At 43.0% G+C, this 13,680-nt stretch overlaps 1 protein-coding gene across 3 annotated transcripts in view; it reads right to left on the reverse strand.

Moving 5' to 3' along the window:
* Positions 1–2,176: 2,176 nt before the first annotated feature.
* Positions 2,177–13,680, reverse strand: part of LOC115549483 (RNA-binding Raly-like protein) — a 35,304-nt gene continuing 23,800 nt past the window's right edge. For 2 of the 3 annotated variants that reach the window (XM_030364702.1, XM_030364701.1), the window contains 7 exons: positions 8,098–8,173; positions 7,453–7,500; positions 6,075–6,280; positions 5,417–5,530; positions 4,146–4,303; positions 3,450–3,487; positions 2,177–2,459 (listed from right to left, as the gene is read on the reverse strand). In XM_030364702.1, coding sequence (XP_030220562.1) covers positions 3,455–3,487; positions 4,146–4,303; positions 5,417–5,530; positions 6,075–6,280; positions 7,453–7,500; positions 8,098–8,173 — 635 coding nt within the window. In that variant the 3' untranslated portion in view covers positions 2,177–2,459; positions 3,450–3,454. The remainder of the gene's footprint in view (positions 2,460–3,449; positions 3,488–4,145; positions 4,304–5,416; positions 5,531–6,074; positions 6,281–7,452; positions 7,501–8,097; positions 8,174–13,680) is intronic. The other variant, XM_030364703.1, reaches the window with a different exon arrangement.

Below are 13,680 nucleotides of genomic sequence, written 5' to 3' on the forward strand. Positions count from 1 at the left end.
TATAAACCTTACATCTATTTTCCACTTGGTCTCAGCAAAAGAACCAAAGGCTTATATATGCCAATATAACCCTATGACTTGATTCATGTCCAGGGCGGGAATGGGATATATTATTAACTTACACACATTAATATTAAAAATGTACATAATTGAAAGTTGGGATAATGTTTAATAATACCCAAAAATGTAAAGAGTTTGCTGCCTGCAATGATTATATATTTAGCCTACTGAAACGGTTCCTGCTCCTTTTTTAACCATGACACTTCCATCTTTATAATTGCATCCAGAGGGGGGGGAAAAGTGTTATTCATCAGAAGTATATTAGCGCATCCCTCATTATGCTATCATTCTCTATCATTAAAGCCATAACACACGCTAGATTGTGTCTGTGTATAGATGACATGTAATGCACCTCCCAGGTGCGTTGTGTTGCTCCGAACCCCCATTTTGCTCATAATTTCTGCAGCCGCAGCGGCAGCCGCCACCGAGATTGTTGAAGATTGATTCACTTCATCAAGCGGCGGACACATTGTTCAAATTAGCGTAGAGCTGCATGACTGATCACCGCAGAGCTGGTGGCCGGCCAGGGCTGATGGGGTTCAATTTATACCTGCGGGAAAGACAGCCGAGCCTCTCTAACCTAGGGGAATGATGATATGTTGCTAATGAATTAGAGACACCATCTGTTGCCGCCTCGCCACCACTTACCACCCCCACCCTACCCCCCTGTCCTGGAACCTTTCAAGGGCAATGCATGCCAGAACAGGATCAATACATATTCATGATTTCCATTAGAGCATTGGATTCATATATATATATATATATATATATATATATATATATATATATATATATATATATATATATATATATATATATATATACATATATATATATATATATATATATAAATCATTCACCCTAAGTTGTAAGTTAGCACTTTCAGCACTTTTGAATTCGGTTTTCTTTTCTTTTCTTTTTTTGTTGCTTATTTTAGCCTAAAGCAATCATTGCGTTGTGACGGTCCAGGGTCCCCGTTGAGGTAGCCATAATAAATTAACCACGTAAGTAGGTTGAACTGTTCCTGAATGTATTTTTCTTGATTTTGTTTATCTGAACATGAATGTCGACTTATAGAATGTCAAACATAAGTATGAGTAAATGTCCACATTTGTTCGTTTTGTTCCTTCTAATGCACATGGATTATTTGTCATTGTAATACTGTAGCCTAAAGGTCCCGCCATCACTTTTCCAAACTAGCATATAAAGGACGTTATCAATTATGCAGATATACTATTATGAATGCCAATTTAATTTCAGGTACTTGGTTATACAATATTTTTTTATGCAACAATAAATGAGATTAAGGTCCCAGCCAGGACTGGGTAAAACATCCTATCTAAATGTTGCACTGATTGTAAGGTAATATCCATTGAGTTGAACAAAGATTTCTCAGACAGTGATGGCAGTATTCAAGCCTTCGGGGTTGAATCAGATCAGTTCTTCAATATAACACAGGTTAGATTTAGTAAGTCATAATATGCAAAAAATATTCCCAAAGGCAGAAACCTAATTTGGTGGTTGCACATTTCATTCTCCTGCTTTGTATTCAAATACAATTTTGATCAGAGATTGTTTTATTTCAAAAACAGTTTGTTGGTTTTTAATCCACAGCTGTACAACTGACGCAACACATACAAAGGAGACATAATAATCACATCTTTCACATGCTTATCATAAAAATACTTCTCCTCACACTCTTGACAACTATGAGCCACAATTATAATGTATTTTGCAGAATTTATGCACATTGAACAACGGAAAATATAATAAATTATATATATGTATATATTTATAGTCCAGCAAAATGTATGAATGAAACGGTTCACATTGTGGCAGCACTTCACATGATGGAAAGTCTTTCTTAATCGCTAACATTTTTCCCATTTCTTCTCATATTTCCTTATCCTTTAACCTCAATACATTATAGCAAAAGAAGAATGGAATTTGGTAAAAAACAAAATAAGCCATTTAATGGTTCATTTCCTTACCCTTAGAACTGTATATTCTATGCACAGTTCAGACCATTATAGGTTCAGCGTGACAGATCCACGGCAGATCCTTATCGTTCTTTAAAAATAAAATTAGAATAGTCAGAATAAAATAAAACATTAAGGATTTTTTTGTGTTTTTATTCGATTTCCTTTTTTGGAACAGATTTTGCAATAGCCTGGAATACAATATTAATTAGCCTCTTTTTTCATTTAAATAAAGCACATCTCAATAGTAGCAAGTCTTTTAAAGAGGCAAACAAGCACAAACATGTTCACAGGTCCCTTTCTCAGCGTTTCCTTTTGTCATCATTTGTTTTGTTTTCCTTTAAGCGCAGATTCCTCATCCAGAAGGCTTTGCTGGTATCTCAATTTCACATTCGACCTCCCCGTCGCTTGGTAAGACCTCTATCAAACAAAAAACAACACAAGACAAGTACATGCTTACATTACGTAGCGAGACCAAGTGAAGTCACCGACATTGAGAAGCCCTGAGTGAAGGCTTGCTTTGTATCTATATGTTAATCAGTACCCCGCCGAACGAAAGCAGTAAAAATATGTAACATGGTCCAGAATATTAACCAGCTGGTCCAGGGGGTGCATCAAGCAGAATTGATTGAGTTGGACAGGGTTAGTAATCGTGTAAAACAAGCACAAAACAAGTTGGCCTCTCAATCTCCATCCAGTTTAACAAAACCAGGTAATTTGGTTTTGTTAAACTGATTGATTGCATCATGTTTGCAATCAATCATCACCTACAGCAGAGCTGAATTAATAAATAAATACAAAATCCCATATCGGGCCCTTGAGGACAAATGGGAAATAAATGTCAGGTCGTGTCAGACAAAGTCGATCACATTGATATTGGTTTTTCTGAAGAGAGAAAAAGGAGAACAAAGATGAATTGAGGGACATCTAAACGTCGCTTGATGGGAATGGAGGGAGGGCGATGAAGAGCCCGTCTTAGTGGCGGCTCAGACAGTCATCAGAGATAACTGCCAGAGCGCTGCCTTCTCTCTCTTGTCTCTCACGCCCAGAGACCGGGAGAACGACAGGACCATTTACAAGACGAGAGTGGAGGATAAACCTGGAACATCATGGTAATAGGTGGATTGGGACTTAACTTGAAAGCTGGGGGAAATGAAGTGGTAATATTTCACTTACATCGAGGGCCATTCGTTTTCTCCCATACTATCAGGTTACTCTCAAACTAGTCTCACAATCAGACTTTAGATTTATATCTAAAGTCTAAGCGAAGCTGAAATCTTGATGAATGGATTAGCATCAGCTGAACGATCCAATTGAATCAAATTTTTGGATGTTTTGTTATTTCCACAAAGGAAAAAATACAGAGTGCACATTGTACTTGGCTTTTTGTATATGGCATGTAATTCTCACCCGGTTCAGTTGTCTATGTCCGATACTTGATTCTCTATCTGCAAAAAGTACAAAGAAAGAAAAGAGTAACAGGAGCTACCTTAGCTCATGCTATGAAAACATAAAGCCTGTCAAACAGTTATAACAATAAAAAAGAAAATCCAATTGATACACATTAAATGAACAAACCCAATCATTTAGATTTCTTTGATAAGCAGTTACCACTGAACATTAACCACAAGAACGTAATTTACAAATACTGCAAACTTGAGCCCTAAATTTTAACTACTTCTGTGAACTGTGCTAGTAATGCTCTGCTGTGCTTAATGTGAGCATAAACAGCCCCTCATTGTGCTCAACTGAAACACACATGCACACACACACACACACACACACACATAAGAAACACACACTGACCACAGCTGTGCTCGGTCTGCTCCTAACTCTTTGGGAGATGGCCTCCCTGCAACCCATCCCCTCTAGACCACATTTGTTAAAATGTGGTCTGGGGCAGATATTGTATACACATAGGGTGTGGGCTAGTATGTTTCAGTCGTTCAGAAGGATGGATGGGGTGGACCTATGTCACTGACCCTGGCCGTCACTATATCTGTGAAAAGTAACGGAGAAAAATATTGACTAAAACTACCGCTCAGACACACACACACGCACACGAACACACACGCATGCATGCAGATGCCCTCACGCTCCATTCACCATGTCGCTGGGAGCGCCGTCCTCGTATTCGTCCTCGCCGCCGTCCGTCATCTCCCCCGCCTCCACCTCGCCCGCCCCTTCCCCTTCCTCCTCGCCGGATTGGTCGTGCGGGTCGTCGCGGAGACCGTGGTACGCCTTCCCCTGCTTCCTCTGCGTCTCTGCAGGAGGAGGGAGAGGGTGCCAGGGGCATGGTTCAGATAATGATAATAATAATAATAATAATAATAAACTTTATTTGTATAGCACCTTTCATACACAGATTGCAGCTCAATGTGCTTTACATTTTAAAAGATTCAACACAATCAGGAACATTTAACACAACACTAAAAGAAACATTTAAAAAATAATAAGAATTACCCAACCCGTCCTCTGTTGCTAAAAGCTCTCATATATAGGTAGGTTGTTAGATCTTTTTTAAAGAAGGCACACGGTCGCTTTGCTCTGTAACTGCTCACAAGAAGTCCAATAGTGTCCCAATGCAACCCAGCGTCGTGCTTGCAGCCTTTCGTGGCAGGAGGGTTTAGAGTAGATCCAATGCGAGTGAAAAAAAGGATCTGAAACGCATGATGTAAGCCTGAACTACGCTGACTGACTACACTGTGCGGCTGTGCTGCAGGGCCTGGCAAGGTACGACCCCGGGTTTAATGGCCGATGGAACAAAAGTACATGAGACAGAGAAAGATTGAGGGATGGAGAGATGAATAGATACAGGAGAAGAGAATAACTGTAGTGCATGTGAGAAGAGAAGCAGGGAGAGAGAGAGAGTGGGGTTGGAGAGAGAAAGAGAAAGAAAGGGAGGGGAAGAATAAGCAAGGAACAGCCAATTTTGACTTTCGGGAACAAGGTGACCTCAATTTCCAATATAGCAGAATGGAATGGAACGATCAATGGATATTTTACTTTGACAAATAGAGCCCTTCCTGTCAGATACAGGACTACACAAAGCACTTCCTCTTTGTCTCCCGAGTTCCCTGCCAGACAGAAATCACTTCAGCACAATCAAACAGCCTCTCTCCAACCCCACGTCTGTTTGCAAACTTTTTTCTTTCTTTGAATATATTTTTTCCGGGCTGCTTTTTTATTGCTTTTATGGAAAGGACAGTGAAGAGAGCAGGGAAAGCGGGTTGGGGAAGAGAGGTAATGAAATGTAGCATTCTGGTATATTATCTACATGTTTAGCGTGCTAGTGGGTTCAGCCACCAAACCTATACTGTATATATATATATATAGATATAGATATATAGATATGTATATGCATAATAATATCTTACCAGCATCCCCATGATGTTGTCGCTCAAATCTTTCCAGCCTCCCCAGCAGAGAGTCTATTTTGGTCTTGATCTGGGACAGTTCCTTCTTGATGGTCAGGAGCTGGTCTGTTTTCACTGTGACAACACACAGTCACATGTGATTAAACAGTGGCCCGTATTAATGTGTACACGGAAAAAAAAGTAGCTCAGACCAAATCACAACAACTGTCTCTTAGCCACCATTACGCGGATGCTCAAAGTGAGTAATAGCAAAAACAAGCACTGCTTTTGCAGAACATAACACGTTGGTAATTGTTTATTGCATTCATCTGCATATAATGTGCATCCTGTGAGCTGTGTTTGAAGTCGGCCCTTGAGAGGGTTGTGGGACAGTGAAAACATGGAGGGTGTGAAGGGATTCATTATTAATGAGTGTTGTTTGTTATTTATTCATCGGATTAATTAACACCGCAAATGTATTATACCCAGGCTGCCATTACATTGGTAAGCATGTCAACATTAACTTACAGGTATTATTATTATAATCATTATTATTATTATAATCAATTACATAGCAGGCAGGTGATGGGACATAATTGCAACCGACCAATCATCCACTTAAATTAATTGGAAAAAATGGAAACAAGAGACAGAAGCAGGCAGAGGAAAGGACACCTACGCTTAGGAGAGGTCACCGAGGACCCGGTGTGGAGTGCTCTGGCGGTGGCGTTGGAGGAGGCGGAGGAGGAGCTGGAGGAGGTGGAAGAGGTCCTGACCGGGAAGGAGGACTTGGCCCTGCGTATGGACGGGACCACCACCCGGGAGCGCTTGACCGGCATCACGGCCCGCGTGGGCCCCCCCCCCCGGCCGTGGTACTCAAACAGCCTGGGGGGACGTGGGGTTTCAGGGTCAGCTTCTTGACAGACTCTGAATTCTTGGCTCCTTCCCAAAATGTTTGTCATCATTTTTGCCAAAGTATTTCTCGTCGTTTTTCATGTTTCTCTAACGGCCCTTTACGCTGTCATCTGTTCTTTCTTTGCTCAAACACATCTTGAACAAAGTGTGAACGAACTTCAAGCTGTGATTAAAACAGTGATGTCATGTATGACTGTTGAGGCTGGAAAGCATGACCACAAGCTATTTCCCTGAGCTGCCTCTTTACCAAGTAAAGACATTGAATAGTTGATCCAATATACAACGGTATTTAATGTTATGTAATGTAACGTAATGTTGTTAATGTCATTTGCAAATTAACCCTTGATCTGTCGACTGTTATCGTTTTGGTTGGGTGTTGCGTGACACTCTATGATCTCAAGTTCATCTTCAGAATAAAGAGTTCAGAGGAGGAAAGGTGTGGTAAACTTGGCTGGATGAGCGCTTTGAGCAGAGCGAAGCACATCTTTGTAATTTGGTCTTTCACGAGCCAATGCTTCCCATCCAGCCTGCTGCTGTTTCTTATTCTCGGGGCGATCGCAAGACGCTCTTAAAAGGCACTCGATAGACATGCTTACAAAAATCTGTCTGGGATCTGGATCCATACAAACAAGTATCGAGTAAAAGGCATGCTCACCCAATAATAAGAGCAACCTGTTTCCCAGAGTCTCACAAAGCGCCCATAATGACGATAATACCCCGACTCTAAATCATTACACTTCTGGGAGGCACTGCATCGAGAGCAAGTAAACAAACAGATGAAAATGTCAGAAGGAGGAGGGATCATCGCAGGCCCTAACGGCACAAATGACCAGTCAGGGGACCCATCATCAGGCTACCAGGGCTCGTCTATGCGGATAAAAGCATCATTAGCGAGCCCAGCGGAAATGAATAAAAATTACCTCCTGAAATGGCATTCATTATGCCCTGCGTAATGCCCTAACTTTGCCTCAGATGAAATTCTGCCGTTCCCCTGAAAGAATTAGATAACAAAAATGTTGCTTTTATTTATTGCTCCGTCCCTGTTGATGTACAAAGGGGGAGGGGGGGCGATGGTGTGATGTATAAACTGAAGGACATAGTATCTCCAGGAGGAGATGAAAGATTGTTTATTTCCTACACACCTGCTGTAGAAATCGTCTCTGTAGTAATCGTAGTCGAATTCGTAGCCGCTGTGGAGAGAGACACAAAATGCAATTTATTTGTTTTATTTTATTTATTAACCAGACAAACCGAACACGCCGCGGGACTGAACACAATTTTAAAGTTTTCAATATTTATTCACTTTTTTAATATACACCCGGTCTCTTAGGCATCACATATTCACATTCAGATAAATGCCCGATGCTAGCTCCCTTAGATACATCTGTGACTTGTTTTATTGATGATATATCTAGACAATTCCGGCTAGATTTGAAAGCACCTCTTCGGAGTTACAACCGTATAGCGGATGTCATTTTGATTTTAAAACCTAGTGGAAAGTGTCATGCGCTGTCTTCCCTGCATGAACGGACCAGTCCCTTGGACACGTCTGAGAAAACAACATCAGACAAGTGTGCGGTAAAAAAGCGATTGTTTGCGTGTGGTTTCACTGTCAGAAACTCGGTCAATGGTAAAATGTGAATTTGTAACGGTGTGGAAACAATTTGTTGACTTCCTTGGTGAGAGTTGTACTGCATTTCAGTGTGTCTTCAGTGGAAACCGCACACAAAGGGAAGGTTTCATGCGCTGTATAGCATTAACCAGGGCCGGTGTGGCCCCCCACTCACCTGTAGAGAGAGGAGAGCGGCCGTTTGGAGCCGATCTTGGGCCTGTAAGGTTTGGGCTCCCCAGCCATGTTTATATCTGTGAAGAAGAAGAAGAAAAATAAGTAGAAGAAGAAGTAGAAGAAAAAGAAAAAGAAAAAGAAAAAGAAGAAGAAGAAGAAGAAGAAGAAGAAGAAGAAGAAGAAGAAGAAGAAGAAGAAGAAGAAGAAGAGGAACTTAGAAGCTACAAGAAGATTTGTGTGTGGTTTATGATACATCAAACATAACCGTGAACGCAGATTCACACTCTCGGTTAAACACGGGCAGGGACACACACGCAAACACACACACTGCCAACCACCGCTATCCCTAACTAGTAAGAAAGGCACACGAGTACATTTCCATATTAAAAGAGGTGGAGGCAACTGTGCAAAACAAAAAGTCCTTGGACTACAGCTATGTGGAAACCAAGGCAACAGCTTCCAGGAGGATCAATTATTTTTATGTTCGGCTGAAGGAAAAGGGCAGGGCCGTACACTAATGAGCCGGAACCTAATTGATAGCAGAGTAACACATAAAGAGATGATGAACACATAACAATATATCATACTAGTTCCAGGATCTAATACTAGCAGAACGGTATTGTTTTCTGTCAGTTCCAGCACCTGTTCATCTGTCTTCTGTTGGCCTGCTTGTCGCTACCTCCTCAAACCTTCCTGTCTTCTGTGTTTTGTGAGTGCTTGTTTCCTTCTAATTGAGTGCCTGGCTTGACGTGCATCTGTTCAACCACTCAAACACTTTCGCTAGGGTCTGTGTTTTGTTCCCTGTGTGTGTGTGTGTCTTTTGTCGCCTGTCCTCATCCCCAGTAAGCTGTGTTCTGTTTGAGCCTATGTCTGTCTAGTGTACGCACAATTACCCATGCCTCCTGTCTACCTTTTTGTGGAAGAGACTTGTAAATATGTAAAAAAAAAAAAAAAAAGGATTTACAACAACTCCCACTTGGCGAGTCTTTAAACCTGCGCTTGGATCTTTGTCTGGCGGCCTGTGCAGACTGGAATATTGATACGTTTAACGCCTCACTTTCATGCATTTGGAAGTCACTTTGGCAAAGGTGTCTGTAGAACGGATATATTTAAAACTTTATCAAAAGGATCATCTTTCGATCTATTGTTTTCCGATCAATGGAGAAAAGAGTCAATTTCCATGGGGTAATTATATCTATAATTGTTGATCAATATCAATTACCGCATTCAAACAAGAAAGCAAAAATCCAAGGTGAGCGATGAAAGAAATGAAAACCTAATCTTTATTACTAACACGGCATTCTGTCGACAACGGGCTGAGTCACTGTCAGGTGATGAAGCCCCCCTTACACCGCCCCCCCGCTAATAAAATACAACCATCAATTAAATGCTTTTCATAGCGGGCGGCCAGCTGTCTATCCCAGGGTCATCTGCACGCGCTCTCCCCCGCGGCCCCAGCCCTCTCCTCCCTGAGCGGGGTGGAAGAAGCCCCTTCCGCCTGCCAAGACGCTACAAGATGCTATCGCTGTCTCCCAGGCTGCCGTCTGCCCACACAGCACCCCCTCCGGACTCGGCGCAATCAGCCTTTAGTGCTGCTCAAGGTCACCCGCCATCACACAAACAGTCCCCCCCCCCCCCGTCCCCCCATCCCCCCGTCCCCCCGTCCCCCGAAAAAAAAGAAATGAAGAAAATAATTGTTGTCATACACAACCAAACATGTTGACACTCCGGCTCGAAACATCGACCCTAACACATAAAAACACACACACTCGCTTATTTCCATGCACACACACACACACACACACACACAAACATCCAAGCACACAAAAGCACACAAACACAAACACAAAGACACACACGCACACGCACACTCAAGTAAGACTCCAGGCCAATAGATGAGTCACTCTTCAGGTTCTTCCAAAAGAACGCAGCAGCAATGTCACAGCAGTGCTGGTAAACACTTTTTCTGCCACGAGCAACAGTCTCTTTGTAGCCATGTACCTGCTGGTCCTCCCAGAGACATTTCATGTTTTTCATATCCCTTTTTTCCGTGTGAAAGGGAATATGGGTATAACAGGGCAGGGGCTGCCGAGAAAGGTGGGTAGAACGTGACTCAGACACTATTACACCTGCCGCTGCCCTCCTCTGGTTCCCAGTAGTGGAGCTTTCTAATGAGATGTGTGGTTTTAAACCACCATACACGGTAGACGCGCTGTAGACGCACTGGCCAATGATTGATTACAGCCATTATACTAACCACGACCCAGAAACACCACCCAACCATATGTAGTCATGTGCATTTGTGAAATGTGTGTGTATGAAATGCATGCATATGTGTGTGTCTATGTGTGTGCATGTGTGTGCAGTGTGTGTGTGTCTGCCTGCGCCCATTGGATGTCTGTGTAGATGTGTCTTTGTGTCTGCGTGTGGAGGGTGCATGTGTGAGTGTGTATGTGCGTGTTTGTCTGTGCTAGTTTGTTGATGAATGTGTGTGACTGTGCATGTGTGACTGTGCATGCGTGTTTCTGTGCATGCGTGTCCCTTGCATGCGAGTGGGATTCAGTGTGCGTTCGGTGCGTGCACAATGCCTAAAAAACACAGGAAGTAAGAGTGAGCGTTGCTAAGCAATGGCCACTTAAAACATGATGGATACTGTACATAATATACAGAGGCGCAGGGAGTGAGCAAGCGAACACTAAAAGAAAAGTTACTTTTTACACCGCGGGCTCATAAAGGGCCACTGCAGCACGGCAGCATTAGAGAGCCACACGGCTGCAGACTGTACTACGCACAGGATAATTCTGAGGCAAATCAAAGAAGAAGAGAAGCCAGCCTTGGGACGAGAGAATTACTTTGCCGCTGAAGCTGAGGGAGATAAACACAAAGTGCCACATGGTGAAGGTTGTTGGCGTTTTTTATTTTGGTTAGACATCTGCGTGTTTTTCCATATACAGCCGAGCCCAGAGTTGCAGTATTTCATTACATAGTGTGTACATAGTGTATTTTCCTCCCGGAAAGTTCCCAGGTTATGCAAATCTCCCTTTTTCAACAGAAAGATATTCTTGAACATCGTTGTTTATCAGTTGAGATTGTTGGTATATCATCCATCCACATTTGCTGTTCTTTTAGTTGTTGCTCGTCGTTTCATATCTGCCATGGTTATATACTATTAAGTAAGTACGCTTTAATGCAAAGCGATTTACAGTGACACCACTCATGATTACACTGCATAAAACGTTGAATGTATGTGTGTGATGTTGTATGCCCGCCTATATAGGAAGTCATACATCAAACATATACATTAAAAGGGCTTAGTGATTAAAATGCAAACACTGTAATTCTTACTTTAGGATCTGCGCAAAATAAAAATGATCAGGCTGCAAAAAACTGCAACAATTTTCTTGTGGTTTTGTACTCCTCACTGCTGAGGACAAAGGAGGAGAGTGGTACCTCGTCGTCGCCCTCTGAGGGGTGAAAGCATGAATAGCAGGGCTAGAAAGACACTGGGGAGTAAGCAACGAGCTGCTGTTGTGTGCCTTGGATATGGCTGAGCCAAACAACTTTTTTATCCCGGCAAACACGACAGCCTTGGGACCCGCAACTCACATTTTGGCTTCATTCATATTCATGAGAAAATAATGTGTGCATGTTCATCTGAATATGCATATAAATGTACACATGCCCTGATATTGGTGCCGTGATATACTAAAAACCAAATTGCCGTGTTTGCAAAACAAAATCTTAATTTTCCCACATGGCGTCCGACACTGGCTGCATTTGGTCATCAATGCTACGCGCCTTATCGGGGCTCGTGTCATTAAACCAACAGCCCACAAATCTCATTAGAGCATTTTTTTTTTTACATATTATCAGGGTCATAAAGTGGTGATAAATGTGGTTCAGGGGAAAGTCACTCTAGCGACTAGGGTGTGTGGTGACTCCCAGTCTTATAGGTACTGGGTTTGATCCCCTAATGTCCACAACCCACTACCTGGAGGTAAGATGCCTAGCCCAACTACATTACTTTATCCTTGTGTCTGAATTCACTGTAAGTTGCTTTGGATACAATTAAATCGTGATTGACTAAATAGTAACTCCATGTATTACTGTGAGAAAAATGACACAAATAATGATTAATTCTTACTTCAAATTTAAAATAGCAGTGATCAAGTGTGGTGACGAAAAGCTCTTACAATGTTCCTCAAGAAGAGCGACTGTGGATTGAGTGCGCTCCTTAACCTCTCCTAATGACTTCATTGTACCGTCGTCCATTAGCCACATTAGCCTGGGAGCAAACATGGCAGAAGCACAGCAGTCAGGTGGGCTAAGTGACACACTGTGAATAGGCAATGGGCCAAGAAAGCCCCCTAGGGAGAGGGAGAGAGAGAGAGAGAGAGAGAGAGAGAGAGAGAGAGAGAGAGAGAGAGAGAGAGAGAGAGAGAGAGAGAGAGAGAGAGAGAGAGAGAGAGAGAGAGAGACTGATGAACACATCAGCCTCATTGACCAATGAATAACCATTATCTTGGCCTGGCTGTGGCTGGTCTGGAGACGGGAAAGCACACTTTTCCTGGCCACTATTATTAAAACATACCCAGGCGCCCCACACAAACGCTAATATCTATGCAAGACAGCGGTCACACACTTTGTAGCCTCCCTCCCGTTCCCCGGGATCTGTCAGGAATGACAGGACTAATCCCCAATCTGTGCTCAAGGACACACCGCGCTTCCTCTTATTATTACACCTGAGAGTGTGGTTCCTCAGCCGTCGCGGCTGACAGGCTGATGGAGCGTGAACGTGTGTGTGTGTGTGTTTGTGTGTCTGTGTGTGTGTCTTGTGTGTCTTTGTGAGTAGGTGTAATTTGCGCATTAGTTCAGTCTCCTGTATTGATTCACACATTGTTGTTGCTTGTTGCGCACAGGCACGAGACAAGGAAGCGGAGAGTGTGCACGTACGCACGCACGCCCGCGCGCACACACACACACATTTGTTTTTACTCTGAAAACCAATATACTGTCTACTTCTGGATGATCATCAGGACAACTATTTATGTTTCCAATTACACACACACACACACACACACACACAAGTAGAGGCACAGGCAAGTAGGCACATCACACGAAGCCACAAACCCACACAGCCACAAGTCCACATCCACAAGCACACAAACCCACACACACAGACACACACACACAAACCCACACACACAGACACACACACACACACAAGCAGAGGCACAGGCAGGTACGCACAAAACAGAAAGCCACAAACCCAGAACACACATAGCCCCAAAAACCACACAATCACACACACAACCACCCCCTTCACACACACACAACCGCACAGACCCACAGACACACAAACAGACAGAGACAGACCGACAGCACTTTACGCCCTGAGATACTCCAATGGGAGAAGCTGCTGGGGGCTCTAATAATTCTTATTACGGAGGAGGGAGCAGGGAGGAGAATTAACAGAGCCCCTGTCTGCCTTCTGCTTAATGAATTCCCTGTACTTTACACGTCTGGCCTTTTAAGGGAAGCCGTTGCCTGGCGCGGGGAGCAGTTTGGCAGCGTCTCTCCGAGA

Source organism: Gadus morhua, chromosome 8, assembly GCF_902167405.1.
Source record: "Gadus morhua chromosome 8, gadMor3.0, whole genome shotgun sequence".
Taxonomy (NCBI): Eukaryota; Metazoa; Chordata; class Actinopteri; order Gadiformes; family Gadidae; genus Gadus; species Gadus morhua.